The 24,013-nt window shown below is 39.7% G+C and overlaps 1 protein-coding gene across 1 annotated transcript; it reads left to right on the top strand.

Annotated features, from left to right (window-relative positions):
* Positions 1 to 59: 59 nt before the first annotated feature.
* On the top strand, positions 60 to 23,854 carry top3a (DNA topoisomerase III alpha). Its single transcript, XM_041817392.1, has 19 exons — positions 60 to 560; positions 3,582 to 3,641; positions 3,721 to 3,794; positions 3,878 to 3,953; positions 4,072 to 4,180; positions 4,593 to 4,736; positions 4,907 to 5,077; positions 5,320 to 5,420; positions 7,976 to 8,050; positions 8,150 to 8,232; positions 8,994 to 9,204; positions 9,371 to 9,556; positions 12,111 to 12,240; positions 12,584 to 12,697; positions 14,667 to 14,832; positions 14,915 to 15,061; positions 15,714 to 15,836; positions 20,955 to 21,637; positions 21,837 to 23,854. The coding sequence occupies exons 1-19, from the start codon at positions 333 to 335 to the stop codon at positions 21,989 to 21,991; spliced, it is 3,036 nt and encodes a 1,011-aa protein (XP_041673326.1). The 5' UTR covers positions 60 to 332; the 3' UTR covers positions 21,992 to 23,854.
* Positions 23,855 to 24,013: the final 159 nt, after the last annotated feature.

The raw sequence follows: 24,013 nt of genomic DNA, 5'->3' as shown, positions 1-24,013 counted from the left end.
TCTGGTACAAGGACTTTACGTCATTTTACGACTTCTTACGGCAGTGTTTGACAGGCGGGCAAAGTATAAACAGTTAGCGGTTCGGTAAGAGGTCGATAGTTTTGCTTATTAAAGTTTATATAAACAATTTTATGTAGCTCATTCTGACTGTCACTTTTTGTTTTTAATCTGTCAACCCATATCGCAGTCACTGAGCCTCTGAACACTTTATTTTAACTCTTTATTAAAGTGTTTATTCATGGCGTCAGTTGGCTCTGTAAGCTAACATGCTAACAGCGCAGAGGCAGCAGCTCGCGAGCTGCGTCAGATGAGAGCGGACAGACAGGGCAGGTATGTTAGTACACTTTTTCAAGACATATCTGTTTCGATCGGGACTACAGCGGCCAGATCTTCTCCGGAAGATTCTCAGCGGGAGATCGTACTGTGCTCAGCAGGCAGAGATGCACCGCAACCGGGGTCAGAGCGGCATGAGCCGGGTGAGCAGGGTGCTGTGTGTGGCCGAGAAGAACGACGCTGCTAAGGGGATCTCTGAGATCCTGTCCAACGGGAGAGCCAGGAGGGTAAGCTCAATACTGAAATATAAAGAAAATATGTAAAAAATAACAATTGCAGGCAAACTCTTACACACTGTCTGGATTTGTCCAACATGTAGCAACATGTCCTTTTGAATTCATATATACCATATCAAGATTTGTCTGGAATAGTAAGAGGCCCCGAATTAAATACAAGATCCTGCAGTTACCCAAAGACGAGGGTGGACTTTCTCTATCATGTGTGGAGGACTATTATATTACTGCCCAGCTAAGACCTCTAGTTTGCTAAATGGAAAGACTTGGAATCAATGCAATCTGAAACACCAGCACTGTCTTTACCAGGTGACTGCCAACACCATAATCCTCACCTGGATAAAATAAATTGCTGGACCAGGGCTGCCCTCAAGGTGTGGTTTAACACCTGTAAAAAACTCCATCTCGAGAAATATGCAAAAATATTGAAATGGGTGACATATGACTCAGAGTTTAAACCATCAGGTCTGCACTATAGCCAATAAGGACGGCCTGCAGTCTTTTGCCTACATCTCTAAATCATACAGACTGGGTAGAGAGGATATGTTCAGGTATTTCCAGGTCAGAGACTACTTCAACAAGGAAATCAAACAGACAATGGGGATCAGTTTGATCAGTATATTTACAGATGCATATAAGGTTAAAGACAGTAAACATTTAATATCACAAATTTATAAAAGACTACAAAACTCTAAGAATCATTCTACTCTCCAGGTTAAGCAGAAATGGGAGGGGGAGTCTGGCCTGGAGATATCTGATGATGTCTGGAAAACTGTATGGGAGGGTCAAGCTAAGACCACCAATTCCAGAGCCTGGCGGGAATTCTGCTGGAAGAACATAATAAGATTTTTTATGACTCCCAAATTGAAATCTAAACAGCAGGGTTGTCAGGGACAGGATAAATGTTGGAGACAATGTGGACAGACAATGGCAGATCATTTTCATATACTCTGGGCCTGCCCCCTTATTCAACCTTATTGGCAGGAATTTGCTGGAGGAATTCGGTCAGTTTTTGGTTTAGAAGTCGACTTTTCTTTTATTACATTGTATTTGGGTAAAATCCTGGTTGGCCCGGGATATTTATCTTTATAAAGTGCTCCTGGCTGCAAGTAAGAAGACCATTACACGGAAATGGCTGCAGATAAATTTGCCATCAAGGAATGACTGGATTACCATTGTTAACGAGATACAATGTATGGAGAAACTGACCTTCAACCTAAGATTGCGGGCTGAACAGTATACTAAATACTGGGAAAGGTGGACATTATATTTTTTAACATGTAACTCTTTGTATGTGTGAAAGAGCACTCCACTTTGCACTAATGTATGGCCTATGTCACCCTTGTCAACCTGTCTGTTCACTGATATTTTCTATTTTTGTCTGTTTTTATGCTTACTTGTTTGTCCTTTATTGTTGGAAAAAAAGAAAACTTGAATAAAAAGAAAGTTTAAAAAAATGAACTCATATATACCATGTTATAAATAGATCCCCATTATACCCCATTATTATCTCCATTATTTTAGTATTATTCAGTGTTTCAAAAGTACAGACACGTAATGCATTTCTGTTATATTTTTAATCAAGCGAGAGAGCAATGGCCAAAGTACTCAAAATATGTTGGGAACACCTGGAAAAGTGGGTTGAATGCTGAGTTTCATTGACTTTCCTAAATAATGCCTACTATGTGCTATTCAGACACTTTGCAGGAGTTTAACTGCAATTTTGGTATTAACCTACAACTTTTGATGATTAAGGTCTACAATCAACGTCAGCATCAAGTGCAATCGTGCTGCATGATTAATCTAATTGAAATTGTTATCAGATGTCAGGCAGTGCAGTTACATAATTGCATAAAAGGATGCAATTATTTCTGTATTAAGTAGTACTTGACAGGTTAATAAAATGCCTGCAGAAAGGCCTTAAAGATTACATTAGTGCCACTATTGCACTGTGTAGAGGTACCTTTATTTTCAGAAGGAAAAACTTTTTTTTTCTGGGAAATATTAATTTTTTTTTTAAAGCAGTACTGTAAAACTTCAGGTTTTATACTTTTAAGGTACTTAATACGTGCATGCATTGAGATGAGAAATACCTCAAAGCTGTCATTACTGTCTGAATTTTCCTTAATGACCAAGCAAGAAGACTCATCATGCCATTTATGTGTTTGTGCAACACTTAACTATATCACCAAAACAATACTTTCTGCCGATATCTTTTGGGATGCACAACGGTATCTGTAGATTTTAGCTCAAAAAATGATTTATTGGTATTTGCAGATGTTAAAATTTCCACTGATATCTTCATTCGATATTTTGGCTGTACAAATCTGCCTATATGAGCGGTAAATGTTGGCTGAATTAACAAATAGGATAGTGATGTTTTAGGTAAGACCAACAGACCTAAATTGGCTTAAGTCTTTTTCTTTATTCATCATCATTCCTTACACTTATTCCTTACTCTTTGAATGTGTTAATTTCTTCATCCTCAGACTCTAAGTTGTGTCTTTTAAAGATTTAAGTTTTAGGTGTGAGCTACATTTAAATATCGTATCAGACGAGGGCGCAGATGGCCTAGTGGTGAGGTTGCACCCCAAGTACATAGGCGACCTGCAGCTCCTTCCGTGCATGTCTCGCCTGCACTCTCTTATCCCTCACTGTGACTCTGTCCACTGTCCTCCGCCTTAAATAAAGGCATAAAAAGCCCAAAAATATAGATTTGAAAAAATATTGCTATATGCAAAATACCAGCACAACATATATCAGCAAAAATCCAACGTTGTGCATCCCTAAATATCTCATTTGATCTGGGCAGTAAATCTTAAAATCGATATTCTACAACCCTAACTTCTGTTAATATTAATGTACATTATGAAAAAGTATATTTGTGTCTTTAATTACTTTCTTCAAAAACTAAATTTTGCTTTCAATGAGTGGAATCATCAAAGCTCATTGTTTCTGTTTCTCTTTAATCGTTTTGTTTCTGATTTTTTTTTTTTTTTTTTTTTTGTATTTCAGAGGGAGGGGATGTCCAAGTTCAACAAAATCTATGAGTATGAGTATCATCTCTTTGGTCAGGTAAGATCTTAGCAAATACACAAACAGTTGCTGTATGTGTTTTTTAGTGTATAATGTCAATTTGATGTTATCTCTGCAGGATGTGGCGATAACAATGACATCAGTCTCTGGACATTTGCTGGCTCTGGAGTTTAAAGCACCATTTCAGAAATGGTTGGTATGATTGGGTCTGTGCTTTAATCTTAACTTTTTCACACAGCATCATAACTTTATGTGTTTGAATCTTTTCTGTAAAGGCACAGCTGTAATCCTGTGCTGCTGTTTGACGCCGAGGTCGAGAAGTACTGTCCAGATAACATGATTCAGATCAAGGTATTCATATTCATCAGAACGAGATGAATATAACGAATAATCTGAGTGTATTTCAAGGATCTTTACGACACCGTCAGTCTTCATTTTGCCTGATTTTTAAAATTTTCTTTCTGTACAGCGTACTCTGGAGAAAGAAGTGAGGCAGTGTCAGGCTTTAGTCATCTGGACTGACTGTGACAGAGAGGGAGAAAACATTGGTTATGAAATAATCAATGTCTGCAGAGCAGGTGAGTGTGTCTTTCTTTAAAGGAAATGTTTCATTATTTTGGGGAATGCAAAGATGGAATATGAGTGATAGTGAGGGAACTCCTATTGGCTTTAATGATAACTCCAGTTAAATGTGCTTATGGTTAAAAGAACTGTTCAAAAACGCTCACAATTACTGTGCTTGATTATTGCATGCAACATGGGTTTGATTACCAAAGTGGACCAAAAATAAGTCCACACAGGATATAGCAAAATTAGTCTCCATACCAGAAGATGTTGTGATCTCTCTTCTCTGACATAGAATCTTGTCTTCACCAAAAAGTAACAAAATCTTTGTAGCTGCACCGTTATCGCTCAGCCATGTGTCCGCTAACAAATATGATACCTAAATATAAACATATGCATTGTCTGTGTGTGTGTGTTTCTTTTCAGTGAAGCCAAATCTCCATGTATTTCGGGCAAAGTTTTCTGAAATCACTCAGAACTCGATCCGTAGAGCATGTGAGACTCTGTCAGAGCCCGATGTGAACATCAGTGATGCTGTGGATGTTCGCCAGGAGCTCGACCTGCGGATAGGTGAGCAGGAACAGTGTAGTAATCTGAAACATCATGCTGACAGAGACGGACCATGATCTTCATGGATTATGTGATGCTTCCACAGTAAAATGGTTCACATAACCTGCAACTCTTGACCTTAGAGTCATAGTATAAAGCTGAGGGCTGATCATATTTTCTCACCTGTGCAGGTGCATCTTTCACCCGATTCCAGACGCTTCGCCTGCAGAAGATCTTTCCAAACTCTCTGTCCAATCAGCTGATCTCATATGGCAGCTGTCAGTTTCCCACACTGGGGTTTGTGGTGGAGCGGTTCAAAGCCATCCAGGCTTTCATACCTGAGACTTTCTACAAAATCAAAGGTAAACACTCACCTGATCATAGAATGAACACAGATGTTAATAAAGATGGCCAGTAAATAGGTATCAACACTATCATCACTAATTTAAACACACATTTGGTTGTCATGCACACATGAGACCAGGATGATTTAGCTGATAGCACAGCCAGCTACCATGGTGGTTGAATAAAGATAGTAGTATGATAAAGTTACTCTCTTCTTCATCGCCCTGTGTGTGCATGTCTCTGTCTTTGTTTCTCTCAGTTCTTCATGAATGGGCGGAGGACACTGTTGAGTTCAGCTGGAAGAGAAACCGTCTGTTCCATCACACGGCCTGCCTAGTGCTCTATCAGATCTGTATGGAGGTAAAGTCCCTGTTTATCTCAAATACATAAGCTCAAGTCCATTTACCATCACCGTTTGACAACTGCAGCAGGCTAAGAGCTCAGCTGTAGGTAGCAGAGGTGCAAACTCTCTGTGTCAGAATGAGAGGATATAAAAGAGCTGCACAGGAACGGCATGTTGTGAACTTTCCTGAATGTAAAGTAGTCACATGAGGAGATCGTTTAAATCTTTTTTCTTTCTGGCAGAGGCTCAAAAAGAGACTGGGGCTCACATATACTTACAACCTATAATGTGGATTTTATTGTCTGTAATTGTCTAAATAGCTAAATATTTGAATAAACCAAACATCAGCAAAAACAAAAAATGACACAATTTAATAATCACCATAGGGATGCGCTGGTATCAGCGCATATGAACTTTTCTGACTGCATTTAAAGCCAGTTTATTAGTGGAACTTATAGGGAGTAAGGTAGATTGTATTGACAGATATGAACATTTTTCTCTTATTTATTGGCCTTATATATCGGCAGTAAAGGATGTGCATTTCAAAGGAAGTACTGTCAGAAATTCACAAAAAATGACAGGATTCTTAGAGATGAACTAGAATGTAAGTATGTATTTTTTGATATAGCACTTTTCACAGAGCAAGTCAAAGTGCTTTACAAAACAACATAATAAAACAGCAAAAATACATACGAAGTGCAAGAATAAAAGACAGAATTAGTACCCTTTTGGTTTTAAGTTGGACCCCAGGGACAACAAGTAGACCCTGATATGAGGACCTGAGGGTTCTGCTGGAGATGTAGGAATGGAGCAGGTCAGCTGTTTATTCAGGTGCCTGATTATAGAGGGCTTTATAAACAAAAACAAGGGTCTTAAAGTAATTTTCTGAGTTTCACTGGAAGCCAGTGTGGAGAATAGAAAATGGGTGTAATGTGGGTTGATCTACTGGCCCTGGTTAATAGTCTAGAAGCAGCATTATATATCAACTGTAGACTGTCAACAGAGGATTTATTAAGGCAGGTAAAGGGGGACTTACGGTAGTCAAGACGTGAAGATATAAAAGCATGAACTAACATTTCTAATTCACGTGAGACAGTAGATTTTAATTTAGCTGTATTTCTTAAATGATTAAAACATGTAGATCTGTGTTTGTTTGCTTGATGCTAACACCTAATAGAAATTGCCTTTCATGGGCAGATTTAGCATTGTTTCATTCTCAATCCAATCCACTTTATTTTAATAGCACAATTTAAAAACATTATGTTTAACAAAGTGCTGCACAGTGACTACAACTTTAATTACACAGTGGACATCATAAGATACATAAACCTTAAAGTCCCTATAAAGTGAAATCTAAACTTTGTGTCTTAACACACCAGATATGTTGGAATATGGTTGCTGTAAACATGTGAAAACACTGAGATCTACATGTGACTGAAATTCAATTTAAACTGTTAGAAAGTTGTTCACCTTTTCCTGGCTGGATTTATTTGAGCCCATGATATCACCAGTCTTGATGGAGAATAACCCCGCCCCCCTAATGCTAGACTGAAATAAAATCACCTAGCAGGTCATCTCATCTCAATACAGTCTGTTTTAAACATTTGCTGCCTTCATTGAAAGTTCATAGCCAGCCGCATGCTGTGTTTTTGTTCACTGTGGGGTAAATTTCACAGATCTATCATCCACGGTAGCCTACAGGTCATTAAACGCATCATAACTGAAAGATTTGTAACAGAAAACTGTAAATTTAAGGCACAGAGCTAAGCTTTTTTTTTTATTTAAAGGGTTGCAGTTCTCCTGAGTGGGTGTGGCCTCAGCTCATTCAAAAGACACGCCCACACAATCCTTCCTCATCCTCATCCTTCCATTCCTCATTTTTCATGATTTTTAAGCTTATACTTGTAAACTTAGAGATGTTTTTCATTACTGAAATTTGGCCTAGTGGTTCATAACACAGTGGCCTGTCATACAGCAAATCAAACAATATTTTCTTATCACTTTTAAGGACTTTAAGAGAAAATAAAAACCAATAAGAAGACGACCTCCTTTCCTATCCTCTCTTTTCTTGCTCATCATCAACAGAAACTTGATATTAAAACAATCTTTACTTTCTGCTTATTCAAATTCATTAAACTTAGTGGATTACTGTCAGTCTGTAGTACAAGATAAAACATTTCTGAGGTAAATTACCCATCCTTCACCCACAGAGTAAAATCATTATTGGTATATGCTGCCACCTTTTATTTCAATCTTTACCGTGTTTCCTCTCAAACTCTGCTGTCAAACAAAGCTAAAAACAGCCATAATGTTCCTCATCATCAGAACATCTTCCCACACTGTCCTAAGAACATGCTCACAGAGTTTACTTTTTGTTATTGTCATTAATAAAATGTTTTATTCAACATAAATGTAAAAATGTTCTGATCGTTTCTGCCCACATGGATGAACAGAATAGACTCCGTGTGCTTGTGTAACCTCTGCAGTTAATGTGAACATGTTGCTGAATAAAGCGGGATAAACATCACGTGTAAAAAAACACACATGAGAACATCTTTTCATTCATTGGCAGGATCCCATAGCAACCGTCACCGCGGTAACCAGCAAACCAAAGAGCAAGTGGAGACCGCTGCCGTTAGACACCGTGGTAAGAAAATACACACCAAGGACGGGCCTACACAACATCCTGACACACACGTAAACACTCTAAGCTTTAAACACTCTGATCGTCCCTCTGCCTTCACAGGAGCTGGAGAAACTGGCGTCTCGGAAGTTAAAAATAAGTGCTAAAGAGACGATGAAAATCGCAGAGAAACTCTACACACAGGGGTGAGTGTGTGAGAGGATGTATGCATCCATACTGTCAGTGTTTCTGTTGTGATAAAAGCCTCTGTCTTTCCCACCACAGGCTTGTGTATTCATCCTACTGTAGAGCTAAATGCTAGTAGTGATCAGAGTATTTATAATTTATATGGTCACATTTTTATTTAATGCTCTGTTTTCATCTGAACAGGTTTCTCAGATAGCTCACTTTTAGCCCCCTTTCTTGTTTTTTAAAGATGAATCAGCCAGTTTGAGGGCACTGCCATCTTGTGGTGGCCTTCATAACTGCAGTGTCAGCTCAGCATCTGCTGCTGCCTGCTGACTGTGACAGCAGCATGGGCTGTTAAAGATGCCTCGATCAAATGATGTAAATTTATTTACCTTTTACTAGAGTTGTGCTGATTCTGATAGCAGTATCAGAAATACATCTGAGTCTGCTTAAAATGCAGGTATTGGTATCAGCGAGTTTATGCACTGATTCGACACCGTTTGGCTTACCTTTACTATTTTGCCACATTTAGTCATGCTAACTGTCATATAAATCAATTCTTCTTCGCTGCTGGAAAACCCTGCATACACAAGCTACTGTTTTTGAACCAGTGAAGAAGAAGCAAAGGCCCCGCTGCAGCAGCAAAGAATAGTGGCTGTGTGACATTTTTTCTCTGAATGTGATCATTAAAATGCCTTCCAGACCGGCGCTGTCGTACACAACAAGTAGTTACAAGTGCTATCTCCGTGAGGATTACCTGTGATTTCCTCCTCTTCAGGTTTATCAGCTACCCTCGCACAGAGACCAACATGTTCCCCTCCAATCTGCCACTGCGCCCTCTGGTGGAGCAGCAGACTCACAGTCAAGACTGGGGTACGTTCGCCCAGCGAGTCCTCGACCAGCCTGGAGGTCCGAACCCTCGCCAGGGCAAGAAGTCTGACCAGGCCCATCCCCCGATCCATCCCACCAAGTTCACCAGCTCTCTGCAGGTAGGTGTGAGGGAGGCGGGACTTTGATGTCAAACATTTGCCCTGTGTTTATTTTTTTAAGATGAAAATGAAACACAAAGAGCTTTTTAGGATTTCTTAATTTTTCCTTTCATGGCTTTGTAGATAAAGATAAATTATCAAGAGGTCATGTTTCTTCTGTTTTCAGGGAAATGAAGGACGTCTGTACGAGTTTATCGTCAGACACTTCCTGGCCTGTGTTTCCCAGGATGCTTTGGGGCAGGAGACGGTGGTGGACATCAACATTGCTCAGGAGAAGTTCTCTGCTTCAGGACTCATGATCCTTGAGAGGAACTACCTGGACGTTTACCCGTACGACAGGTGGAGCACCAAGGTGAGAAGAGAGGGTTTAAAGCTCTATGGATTTACCTCAAAGAATTACTCTACTGCCAGCTGATCCTGTGGATTATTTTAAAGAAGCCTGTGTATTTAACTTTTTTGGTACTTTTTCATTCAAATAAGTTCAACCAAATCAACTGCTAAATATGACTTCAAATGTTTAATGGCAACGTCTTTTATGAGAAAGATAGGACAATAAAAAGCTAAAAATAGATGTTTGACAGTCAAAACTCTGAGGAAAAGTCAGTTTAGTTTTGTGAAGGAGCCTAAAAGGAGACAACACCGCATTACAAATTATTATGCAAATGATATTTTTCTCTGATATTCCTATACAGTCAATGTCAGAATATCCTCCCAGAGCTGCTGTTTTGATGTGAACTGTCTCCCACTCTCATAGATCTTTTGCTTGAGGATGCTCCAAAGGTTCTCAGTGGGGTTGGGGTCAGGGGAGGATGGGGGCAACACCATGAGTTTCTCTCCTTTTATACCCGTGGCAGCCAATGACACAGAGGTATTCTTTGCAGCATGAGATGGAGCATTGTCATGCATAAAGATAAATTTGCTACAGAAGGCACTGTTCTTCTTTTTGTACCATGGAAGAAAGTGGACAGTCAGAAACTCTACATACTTTGCTGAGGTCATTTTCACACCTTCAGGAAAATAATGACTACTTATATAATTTCTGAACTTTTCCCACCTTTATTGTAACTTATAACAAATACTTTTCAACAGAAAAATAACAACATAAACCTTCTGGAAGAATTAATAAAAGATAAGAAAACATAGTTGTATAAATAAACACACCAGTTCAGACCATACTTCTATACTATTATTCTATTCTATTACTGCATTCAGTCTTTTAGGGAAGGAGTCTGTGAGAGTGACCCATCTCAACACAGCAAAAATTACCCTCTCTTCCCAAAATCTGTCAGATTATCCTGTGTACAGCCCTCCTCAAGTCAGCCCACAGATTTCCAGCAGGACTCAGGGCTGGGCTCTGGCTGGACTAGTCCAAAACTTTTATCCTTTTCTGGTAAAAACCATTCCTTTGTGGATTTGGATCCATTTTTTTAAATCATCGTCATGCTGACAGAGCTCCAGCTTCCCAGCAGATGCCTGAAGGGCTTTTTTTTGCCAAAAATGATAGGTACTTAAAACTGTTGATAATTCTCTCCAAATTAACGCAAGTTGCACTCTGTATTCCATAATAAAAGCAGTTGAGCTGCATGTGTAGAGGCTTTTTGTTGTTGAAGTACTCTGTCGCAGCCGCTGTCCTTGAGTGCATGAGCACAGGATGATTTCTGCAGCAAGAAGCTGTTGAGACAGTGTATGAAAACTTCATCTTTACACAAGACCTCATTCAGTACATCTGCAGAAGGGATTTCTATAAAACAAAAGGTCAGCAAATACACCCCGGTGGCCCACCCAAGTACTATCAATGTCTTGGAACACTGATTCACATTTAAAATGTCTTTAAATGTTCATAATGAAAGAAATGATTTGTTTTAACTCTTTAAAGCAGGGATGTTAGACTGAGTCACAGCAGGGGCCGAATTCTGAATTTGGGTCAAACCTGAGGGCCTAACTGGGTCAAATTTTCCCATAGACTGTTAACCTCATCTCACCAGTAACAAATTATAGGGGGAAAACATAAAATTGGTGATAAATTATTTTTAGATTAAAAAATCAAAGGTTAAAATCATGATTTTTAACAGTTACTAAATAAAATTCAAAATTAGGAATTTTAAGTGTAAAAATATGAGATAAAATGGAAAATCATGACTTTACAAGGTCAAGATATGAGATAGAATTCAGATAAAATTTTGAATTATGACTTTCAAAGGTCATAATATGAGATCAAATTCAAAACCAAGAGTTTAAAAGGTCCAAAGGTGAGACAAATAAAATAAATTTGAATCCAAAAGGTCAATATTTGGGATTAAAAGTTAAATTAAGGAGTTGAAAGGGTCAAGATATGAGAAATAAAAATCTAAAAAATACGTGATAAAATCAAGAGTTTTAGTGGTCAAAATATAAGATAAAATTCTAAATCATGAGTTTTTAATGTCAAATTATGAGACAAAATTAAAAATACTGAATTATAAATGTCCAAAGATGAGATCAAATTTTAAGATTTTAAATTGAAAAGATTAATATTTGGGATTCAGTTTCAAACTTAGGGGTTGAAAATGTGAAAAGGCAAAATAAAAATCAAATTCATGAATTTAAAACATCAAAATACGACTTGAAAATTAAAAGCGTGAATTAAATGGTCAAAATATGATGTAAAAAGTAAAAACATAACTTTAAGTCATAATTGTGAGATACAAATTAGAAAATATGAAATGAAAACACAAATTTCTTTTACCACATTCCTGACTTTTTATGAAATTATTTTAACTCTTTACTCTCTCTAATTCTTATGACTTAACAAGGATATTGTCAGTCACCCTCAGTTTGACACCCTTGCTTTAAAGCGCTCTCTATCACTTTCTGTATGAACGTTGTACTGCAGATAAACTTGACCTGGCTCGTTTTGTCTCCTACAGCTGATTCCCGTATACGAGCAGGGATCTCAGTTTCAGCCGTCTGCGATCAAGATGTTGGATGGTCAGACGAGTCCTCCTCAGCTGCTGACTGAAGCCGACCTCATCTCACTGATGGAGAAACACGGCATCGGTACGCAACAGGAACACGCTCTCGTAAAAGCTTTTCTTTAAGTTGTAAATTATCATTATCAGGCAGAATTCTCACTCAGTCAGATTTACATCACAGCTTTATCAAACCTTGATCAACTTTACTCATTTTTAGTAAAAAAAAAATCCTGGTTATGTTTTGATTGATATTTAATTATTTGTTTTATATAAAGGTCAGATAAATGAGATGAGGACATTATAGAGAGAGAGCAGTAAAAACACAAACATAGTGAAAGAGTCTCTAAAAAGGATTCAGACACAAAGGACAGTCTCATTGTCTGTTTTAGTATGTTAATGCTGTTTATTGTTATTGTTTATCTTTACAGGCACAGATGCCACTCACGCAGAGCACATCGAGACCATAAAGAGTCGGATGTACGTGGGTCTGACGGCTGATCAGAGGTTTCTACCCGGAGAGCTCGGCATGGGACTGGTGGAGGGTAAAGACACACAAATGTGCTCACACACAAAAATGTTCTAGTATGCAGTGAGTTAATAGACTTTCTTGTTTTCTGACACTCAAACATGTCATCAGTGTTTATAAACATACCATAAGTAAGGCCCATCTACATTTAGGGCCGACTATGTTCGACTAGCCTGATAGCGAACACCTAGGCCAATATCTATCTAGATATATAGATATGGATATACACACACTAAAACTATGCAAATGTATAAGCACATAAAGCCAATTTTTGCAGTTGTTACAAGCCAACATATCCATTGTAAATCGGTTGTGAAATTTTCCAATCTGCAGATTGCAATAATTAACTAAGCTTATATCGTGCCAATAATACTGTCCATTTCTACACAAAATCCAGAACGCAAAACTTAATCGTACATAGGTTATATGCCCTATTTACACGGGATTAGTATTACTTTGGCACCACTTTTTGCACAGGATGTCTGTTTTTCAGACCATGTCTGTAATATGCAGAGTGAAAATCCTGGGGCATATTACTGACCATATTTCAGCACAAACAGATGTCCACAGATAATACTAATCCCATATAAATTGGCATCTCTGTAATCTTGAGTGGTATTTTCATGGCCCCTGCTGCTTTTTGGGCACCATTTTCTGATTGAAAAATAATAGAGGCAGCGTAGGAGATTGTGAACAAAGTGTTGACACATTACAGGTTGTGAATCGTGCTTTTCTTTCAGTTGTACTTTTAACCTTATGTGTAAATTGGATTTATTTAGCTTAACTTATTTATTTTAAAAGAATATGTCAGATTTTTTAAAAGTCAGGTTGTATGAGGTACTTGGCGAGAGTAGAGAGTATTAGCCTCCAGAGATTTTGATGTGTTTCCCCTTAAATAAGAAATTGCTGCGAGAAGCTAGGCTATATAGCGCCGTACACGAGTATAATTTCTCTGTAATTTACCAAGTTTAAAGTAAAACAGGGCACAAAAACATGCTGGCTCAACTATACGCTGTATCTTTGTTTTATTAGCAATTGCAAAATATACAAATCAAATCCACTGATGAAATAAACAGTTTTTGCATGTTTCAAAAAAACAAAATAAAAATAGGAAAATAAAATAAATAAATAAATAAATAATAAAAATAGTACAAAAAGGGCAAACATATAAGAGGAAAAAGGAAAGGGGAAATAATGATAATATTCAGAATTAAATAAATTAAATTGATTTATGACAAAGGAACTTAAGTACATAAAACAAACATAGTTGTGATGATACATTAATAAAAAGTATGCATAGAATTTACACAACTAATTATAAAAGTGCAACGTTTTTCACCCAGAAGGCCGCTGTAATGTGACCTTCGGTTACGTGCTCTTTCACCTCAGCGTATGTGGTCAGCTGTTTGGGTCCGCAGGCTTCAGCAGAGGAATAAAGAAGTTAAAACAAAACTAATGAGCGTATTTACTCAAGTGACGTCACGCTTACTGTGGATAAGAGGAGATTTATTTATGAACTGGAGTATTCATATTCATCGTCAGATAGAGACTCAGTGGAAAGAATGAAGGAGGGAAACATTTGTGGATACTTCAAACAATCAGAAATATCCGTTTAACTCTGCTGCCCAAATGTGCATCCATGCACCGCAAGTGCCTGATCGTATAATTTAACTGTACATTTCAGTCATTACACAATTTATGGTTTGAAATGTGTCGTTCAACAATAAAAGGGTTAGGCTGCAACAGCTGATCTGTATGAGGAGGTTTTTGTGGATGCTTAACGATCCCAAATGAATAGAGTGCAGAACAACATCAACAGCTCAGGTTCAGGTCCAGCCTGTGGCAGTTTTCCACACGTCTCTCCCCAGCTCTCTCATCCCTGTTTCCAATTCTGTCCACTGTCCTCTGCTGTCAATAAAAGCATAAAAAGCCCTAAAATAAACCTTTAAAAAGCAGTAATAACGCACGTGTCTTTGTGTGTTTAGGGTATAACTCCATGGGTTATGAGATGTCTAAACCAAACCTGCGTGCTGAGCTGGAGGCGGATCTAAAGCTGGTATCAGAGGGCAGGAAGGACAAGCAGACCGTGCTCCAACATTACATTCAGAAGTATAAAACCGTCTTCATCGAGTCAGCCCGCAAAGCCAAGAAGTGAGTCAGTTTGTTCTAAAGATTTCTGCTGTTTGGTCTGTGAGCCTCATCATCCTCAGAATCACCTCTGCTGCTGTTTCAGGTTAGACGAAGCTCTGGTGCCCTACCTGGGAGAAGCTCAGGCGATCACCGAGGCGGAGCAGCAGGACATGGAGATCCCTCTGCCAGTCAGGAAGTGTCCTAACTGTGGACGGGACATGGTGTTGAAGAAGAAGAGGGAAGGGAACAGGTGAGACATAGAACATCTTAAAGCGGTTTTGACTGATCTTTAGTTCATTTTAAGACTTTAAACCAGATACAGAAATTCTGATGACACTTTTAACCAGTGGTACTCAACGGGTGGATTGGAATCAAAAGAGGGTGGTGGAGATGCTTTTAGTGGGTCAGGAATGTGTGCCTGGGAAAGAATGTGGCAAAAAGTGCAAGATGTACAAAATTCCTAAGCAGGCTTGGATCCATATGTTTTGTTTTACTCTGTTTTGACGTGATAGCAAGCACATTTAGTTGTTTTCTCAAGATCTCAACGTACTTGTCCCATTATCCTGTGACAACAACGTCCACGATAATATGTTGAGATCTCTAGAAAACAACCAAAATGTGCATGTTATCTTCTGTAATGTTGCAATTTTTACATATTGTCTCTTTTCCTGTCTTTGTTTGACACTTGATTATGCTATAGGCAGAAATTAACTTTTCTGCTGTTATTTATAATAATATATCGGTCTACATCCTGTAATTCTAGTTCAGATGTTGAAATGTTTGGAACTTTGGGTCTTGATTTGTCACTACAGAGGTGGTGTTGGGTCTTCAGGCTAGACCAGATGTGAGCCACATTCATGTCTGCTGACTCTAACCTGACTCTGTGCGTCTCCACCCTGCAGTAAGTTTCTGACCTGTGTGGGCTATCCAGCGTGTAAAACAGCCGTGTGGTTTCCTGATTCAGTGCTGGAGGTCGGCAGAGACGAGAGCATTTGTCCAACCTGTGAGCCCCGCCCTGTTCACATGTAAGTTTTGATTGTTTTATCTTCATGATGAGCGTTGGGATCCTAAAAATAACAGCCAGCTGTGATTGGTTCACTCAGAAAATAAAGAAGCATGTTATAAAAAATCAGTTTATTCTCTGCTGAGCTCTGACTTTAATTCAGCAAAGGCTGTAAAACTTTGACATCAAGAGTAAAATCCAAAAAAAGACACTCAAGGACGCTTTATCTCTGTGTGAGTGAGGTAAGACCACGCCTGCAGTTACACCTTCTCCCCACAGATGTCGCCAAAGAGCACAAACTAAACATGCCTCTGTTTTTTTTAAAGAAGTGATGGTCAGTGAATCACTAAACAAAGGCTCCTTTTTTAGCTCCTGTTTGTCATATTTAATCATTGAGGAGACATAATGTTAGAAATGAGTCTGTTTTTACCTCTCTGTGTTATAAATACTCCCTCTGTGATCCTGATCTCCTCTGGTACACTACAGACACAACAACACACAGTTTATGTGTACCCTGAAGATGCTTTTATTTAAAACTACTGATAAACATGGCTGAAGTTGTAAAGAACATTTTTGTATATCATGTTGACAACATTTGCTAAACTCTTAATGTGCCTCAAGTAAACAGTTCACAGAGGTCATGGCTCGGCTCGTACAGGGGTCACAGTTTGGTATGGGGTTCGGTTCACTAATTCCCAGATGTACAATTCTAGATACCCCTCATTTACTATTATAACATTCTCCTTTAACTGACATTGGTGCAACTTCTGCCTTTTTTATTCAAATATACATTTGAATCAATCAATCCTTTCTTCTACCTGGTGTTGTTTAGAACTATCGGTGATAGTTGGTACAGCCTGTGATATTTTAAACATGAGACAAAAGAGGGGGAAACAAAAACAACATGCAAAATGAAAAGCAACTCAGAAAACAATCTTATATCCTGATTTACACACAACATAAAATACAAATTCATGCATTTTAGAGCAATAGATCATGTTTTCGATTTATGAAGAGTGTTATCACACTGTTTTTAATAAAAAGCAGGTGCAGTGGTTACTTGTGCAAAATCCCCACTTGTCTTCGTCACTGAAGGACTACAGACTGGCTCATGTAAACACAGGAAGAGATGTTGCAACAGAGTCTGAGCAGACCTCTTAAATACGTGTTGTCGGTGTTCTCTACTTCTACTGGTCCATGTATAGTCTTTAAAATGTATTAGCAGCGGTAATATCTTTGACTCACTCTGCTTTCACAGCGCGGCGATGTGGAGGCAGAATAGGACCAAAGTTGACGTGGCAAAGTGCCGACCGGTAACCTTGCAAAGCAGACGGATACACCCGTTTCTGTGTTTCTCACTGGCAGATCTATCTTGCAAAACTCCCTTCTGAACCATTTGGGCCCAGTTACTAAGTGACAGGACCAATCAGCGACGAGGGGCAGTACTTTCGGGCGCGGTGGAGTCGTGACGCACCAAGCAACAAGATGCCAGTTCAGATATGGCGGAAGACATAAGCGTGGATGCTGCTAAAGCACCAGTTTTATCAGAACTTTACATTTCTTCGTTAAAAGAAGAACAAGGAACAGCAGTGAGTTGTTTTCTATTCAAAAATGACAAAAGTCGTGTACTGACATGTCTGCAGTCACCATGGTTCACATTGTGCAGTCCTCTATGGAGTTTACTCCTCGGTAGCAGCTACATCGTGTTTTTTGCCCTGATAGGCCTGTAAAGATCTGACAGACAGAACGTTCATCCAATCACCCTCAGAGTTTTTTCTTCAAATGCTCTGCCCTTTCCCAAACGCTGTCTACGAGAGGTTTTCCAGATGGATGTGTGAAACAAATCCATCTGGAGTGTCAGGTAACCGAACCAGCATATGATCCCATAACTGACCTGGCACTGGCATTTCATATAGAAATGTACTGATACAGCTAAAACCATGTTATATTGCCCAGCTCTAACACACAAGCAATAGCACCCAGTATATCATTTGTTCACTACATTCACACAAAAACCTGAAAACATAATATACGCTGCTCAGTGTGACACAGAGCATTACTCTGAGAACACACAGAGATCTGCTGTTTGAACACATAACCACTGCTGACATTTATTTGATTAATTAGAATCATGTATTTGCACTCTCAGCTGTCCTAAACTCTTATAAGCACATAAAAAATAAACAAACTAATAAATAATCAAACATAAACAGACACATCTGTTAGTGTGTTTTCAGTTTTATCTGAAACTTGTCTAAATTCTTGCTGGTCTCAGGTGGGCGTTCACCCCTCGAGCACGTGTTTCAGCTCGGTCCAGATATAGGCCACAAGCACCGAGCTGCACACCAGCATCTGTTACCGTAGCAACCCAGCTTTTAGAAAGTTGATGTCCGTCCTTTTATCTAAACGAGAACGACTGATTTTTAATCAGATTTCAGCCAGAGGGTCAGAGGAGACAGCATGTTTGCTCACAGGAATTCTGTGTTTGACACACGGCTGCTTTACAGAGAGACTTTCTGTTCTACTAGAACTTTATATCACCGACACAGTTGGAAGAAAATTCAAGCTCTTTTACCAAAGACAGAGCAAGTTCGAGGAATCTCATATGTGATGAATCTTGAGACCAAAGTGTTTGAAGTAAGGAGAAAACATAAAAAAGAAGGTCATTCATGTAGAATGGATTTATAAAGATGTACTAGTTCATTCTTTTGTTGTATAAGGCATTTCAACTTTCTTATACAAGGTTCAGTGATGTGTGCATCGACCTGAACAGGAGAAATATCTCAAGGCAGCATGGTACACCAAGTCCAACGTCTTCAGGATGATGTAGCGTGCACATAAAGAATATCACCATAATCAGTTATAGGCATAGAAGTTGCTTGAACGAATTTCCCCCATGCAGAAAAGGAGAAACAGCGTTTGTTTTGATTGCCCAAATCAAAGCTTGTCACAACTGATTATTAGTCCAAATAATCCTCAAGAGTCTGGTGTCATTAGGATTATTTTACTGCTCAAGATTTAGTCGCAATTTCAAACTTGTGCTACCTTCAACAGACACCCCGTAACACGACACCTAGAGGAATTTGTATCTGGTTTGGTCATTCAGATGCCAAGTAGTGATCCTTAATTCTTTGTGTGGATAGACCTCAATGTGTCACTGGATTCTGAATAAAACACAAGATACTTGTGCCCTATAAAGAGGATCAGCACTCAGTGAAGAAATCCCAGATCCACTACTGTTTGCCTCCACAAGTCTACTGTACGGACTGATGGGTAGTAAGAAACCCATATTTCACCAGGGTTGTCAAGCGAGAACCCTCCTTCATCAGTGTTTCGTCCAGTTAGTCCCATGACACCTCCAGAGGGCTGAACAGTGATCTCCAGCGTCCCAGAGCCACCCCACTCCATGCCTGCTCTCACCACCCACCATGTCAACACGGAGACATCATCTTACCTACCTTAAGCTAAAATGGTTCAGTGTCTGGTAGCTTCATACAGAGGTGGTTTTGGATGCCTTCATCCAGTTTGGATTGGTAGTGTGGTCACTGGTCACCATTGATGACACACATTGAAGACCATCCCACCATGGTGTGTGTTTGGCTAATAAACAGAAAGCATGGCTTTATCTATGTCCACCCAGCTTCGCTCCAAGAGATTGGAATTGCAGCTCCTCTGAAATAACAGCTGGTCTCTCGGCTCCCGAATGGCTCTTTTGCATTTTGAGTTGATGACATCAAATAGTTGGGCTTCATTAAACATTGTTGTGTTCCATCAGAAGAAGAAGAAGCATCCATTGTGTCTAAGTCAAAGCTTCCTCTTCTTCTATGGGCAGCATGCTTGGAGGCGGGGTGGGCATGCTTGGAACCATTCTTAGTACAGCTCGGCATAGCCCAGCACAGTCAAACTGATGATGGAAAAGTGCATCAGCATGGCTTGGTTTGGATCGCCATGGTAAAAAGTCAGTCATTTGACGCAATGGTTGCGAGATCGATTCCTGTTCTCAACGCTGTTTGGTGCATGTCTTCCCATATATCTTGTCTCTCTTCAGCTGTCTTATCTAAATAAAGATAAAAAAAAACCCAAAATAGAAGGAAAAAAGAATCGGACGCCAGCTTGGTGTCACTCACAAAAGGAGCCAGCGATTAGAACCCACCCATTTACAAACGACACATTATGACTCCCTTGTAACTTGGCATCTTGAACTATCATGTCAGTCTAACAAGTGCCAAACAAGATTTATTTTCTAACTAGTATACCACCATGTCCCTTAATATAGAACTCAGCGTAGTGCGGCACTACGATTTGCATATTCATTTTTGATTGGCGGTAGACTTGAAACCAGATAACATAAATCGGTCATTCTCTTTGCATATAAAATCTGGAGAGTTACACTAACATTTCACACATTCAACATGTTTCAGAGCGCTTTTTTGTTGCAGTGATGGGTTTGTAAAAATACACAATAATACACATAACAAAAATCTTTATAAACGAGACAACAGGTATTTGCAGCACTTCCTACGTTAAAATAAACGTCATCACTTTGTGGGCATGACCTGTCACATGATTCTTATGTGTCTCTACCTGATCTTCCCGCTCACAAACATGGCAGCTAACACAAGCACAACTGTTCCCCAAGTCATATGGAATATGGAGCTTGTTTTTCCATGGCAAAACAGAAGCCACATTCAACAACAGTCTGCTCACAACTTCAACTGTCCATGATGAGTTTTTCTTTTGAAGAAGCATTTGATCCGGTTTCTCTCACAGCAGTTTTCTATGCGATGTCATGTCTGTGAAATCGCCACAAAAAGAAAAGCAATATTTATAACCTATATGTGACAAAACTTTGTTAACAGTGTCCCACGCAGTCCCTATTATTTTTTTCATCAGAAAAATGAGCAGAAAAAAAAGTTGATTGGCATGGGAGTAGTATTACCTGTGAAATATGGTCGGTAATTTGCCCCAGAGTTTCACTACATAAATTACAGATATGGTCAGTTTGCATGTCATTAAAAATATAGACTTTCCGCACAATTATTGCAGAAGTCCCTAGGTAATACTAATCCTGTGCGAAAGAAGTTTAAGTCTGTGTCTCATGGTAGCACACCGACTCTGAATTGTGTCCTTTTTTGTTCAGGTTGAAGTTTAAGTTCCGCAGAGGCAGCCTCCCTCCCATCATGCCTCTGGAGTTTGTTGGCTGCATCGGCGGCTGTGACGAGACTCTCAGAGAGGTGCTGGACCTGAAATACCTGAGAGCAGGTGGAAGTGGAGGAGAGGGAGGAGGAGGAGGTGGAGGAGGTGGATATGACCCACCTCCTCCTCCAAATCCTCGACCTTCTCTCCCCCCTGTCCCCACCTGGATGCCCCAGCCGAGACCTCCACCACGTGGCGGCGGCATGGATGCCAGTAACGACGCCATCGTGTGTAACTGTGGGCAGAGTGCCGTCCTCCTCACTGTGCGCAAAGACGGCCCTAACCAGGGGCGCCAGTTCTACAAGTGCAACGCCAGCACCTGCAACTTCTTCCTGTGGGCCGACGAGCAGAGCCAGCAGGAGCCGCCAATGAGCAGAGTGGCCCCCTTGCAGACACCACAGAACTCGCGGCCCCCCAGGCCCTCTGTTGGGTTCAGGACCAACTCAGGAGGGGGAGACGGAGGGGAGGATGGCGGTCAGACGATGTGTAACTGTAACCAGACAGCGGTGATGAGGACAGTGCAGAAAGATGGACCAAACAAAGGGAGAATGTTTCACACCTGCGGAAAACCACGAGGGCAACAGTGTGGGTTCTTCCTGTGGGCTGACGAGAACATCCCACCTTCAGGTCAGAATCCCACATTATATCTTTACATCTTTGACTCATAATATGAATTAAAACAGAATAATTGAGCTCTGTTAGCAGAGAGCTTGTGAATAATAACAGTGCCTTAGCTAAACACAGGTGCATCTAAAAACATTAGAATACCATGAAAAGGTTTGTCACATTGAACTAGCTCTCATGATTCCTCTGCTGTGTGTTTCAGGAGGTTTTGGTGGGTTTAATGAAGATCGAGTAAAGAAGGGGAGAAAGACCATCGGAGACAACTTTACTAACAAAGCTCCTGCTGCTAAGAAAGCTCGTACCTGTGGAATCTGCAGCATGCCAGGACACACAAGAGTCACCTGTCCTCAGAGGTGACCCCTGCTAGAAAACTCTGAGCTGGTGAACTGAAGCTTATAGCTTTAACATGTGGAGGTTCAAGTCTATAACCTCTAAAATGTGAAGTTAAGATGTGAAGTTAAGATATGAAGTAAATAACTTGTTTCATTGTGAATAAAATCAGACTGAACCTCCTGATTGGAGCTTTGTTCTTGTTCTGCGTCACAGAGCTGAACAGAAAGAACCCTTTATGAATGTTTAAAACATTTCAAAGAGACTGAAACAGCCGTGGCTCCTAACTTTAGCTCAGTTTTATCAACCTGCTGCAGAGTAAATGCTCTATTTTAAAGGGTAAGAATGTAGAGATGTGCTGTTTCCCTTTCTGCCTTAAATCCCCCTAGATTTTTCAGCTCTCCTCAGACCCAGGTCAGTCTGTTTTTGACTCATAGAGATTGCATGTCGTTTTAGGCTCCTGATATCTTTTATAAGATTATTTATGACCAAATAATATCCAGTGTCTATGCCAGGATTCTTTCAAGATGACAGCACGCTTTTGTGCCTTAATTCTATTCTAGTGTCCTCTTCCTGTAAAGTTGAAACTACAGCCAGTTAGCTTTCTCTTCAGTCTGAAACCTTGTACGCTGATAATCTGATTCAAATCTGTCTTAAAAGTGGAGCTAAGAGTGTACTCACACTAGGCCAAGTCATTCTGTACTGTGCTAAAGCATGATTACCCCCCTCACATTGATCAAAGCCCAGCCCACATTGTAATTTATCATGCATTTTACAGATATTGAGTCGTTTTGGTAAGACACGCATGCAAAATTCATGCCAAAAGAAGTGGTCGTATCGATTATGCATCTCATGCACATTGCACCCCCATGATTCCATGTAAGCTTAAGCCATAGCACTGTGCAAAAGCCAAGAAAGCATGCCACGCTTGAGTGCGGTTTGTGGCTCTCACATTAGTCAAACAAACTGGACTCTGAGAGTCAAGCATGCTCGGGTACGGTGCAGACTGTATAGAGTGAGTGTGCCCAAAAGCATTCATGGAACTGTTCAACTTTACTCAAACAAAAGTGTACAAAGAAAACAGTCAGGACGTTTACATGCAAGATTAAAATGAGCTAAAGTTACAGCTCAGTTAGGATATGTAACTAGACTTCTGTCCTCGTCCCAGTATGCGTGCACAGCAGCTGAAACTGTCCATCCACAGGAGCATGTTTAACTCCACTACAGTAGGAGGTGATAGCCTCTTTCACCCTGTTACTGTGAACTTTCTTCCTGCTGATGCATAGACAAACTTGTAGCTCCATTCATGCCGTACATACTCAAGTGTAAAGCACCCAGTGCCTCTTAAGTTAGTGATATCCAAAGTCGATCAACTATGTGCTCCTGTCTTCCTCCTCCTTCAGCATGTAAACGTACTGAGTGTATATTAAATATCATGGGGTCATAACCGGAGCCAGCTGGGTGAAAATATCTCTGTCATGATTCATGGTTAGTACTGCGGGGATGTTTCCAGTCTGTGTAGGTTTTATTGAATTAAAATTACTCTTCCACTGACTGGTTTTTAGACACTATTTAAATGTACACCTAAACCTGACACCAGGTGTAAGCTCCCTGCTGGTTCTGTGTCATGTTAAGCATGTCTGTCCATCTGGACTGATTCTACTGGAACTTCTGGAAAAGATAAATCACATTTAAGTTTAAAGGTGCATACAGTGTTTCTTTAACAGTTTTCAGGTGTTTTATGCTTGTTGATTTAACTACACTGTTTCTGAATTCTTTTAAATTAGAAATATGAGAACAGAAACAAAAGCTGGTTAATCTTGTTCCTGTAAGGCATTTTCCATCCTCCTTTAGTCTCTTTTAATACTGACGAATGTTAATAAACAAGTCTGCTCAAACATGTTTTAGTTTCACTTTTTCTTTTATTTTAACCGTTTCTTTGTGTTTTTGTGTCACTTTGTTTCATGCCAAGTTTTTGTTTGGAGATGGTTTTGGTTTCATTTTGAGACTTTGGAATAAAGCACACTCAGACATTTGTCTTTACACGGT

The sequence above is a fragment of the Cheilinus undulatus genome, linkage group 21 (genome assembly GCF_018320785.1).
Source record: "Cheilinus undulatus linkage group 21, ASM1832078v1, whole genome shotgun sequence".
In the NCBI taxonomy this organism is placed as follows: domain Eukaryota; kingdom Metazoa; phylum Chordata; class Actinopteri; order Labriformes; family Labridae; genus Cheilinus; species Cheilinus undulatus.
The sequence above is the reverse complement of the archived record's forward strand: the minus strand, read 5'-3'. Positions and strand labels throughout refer to the sequence as shown.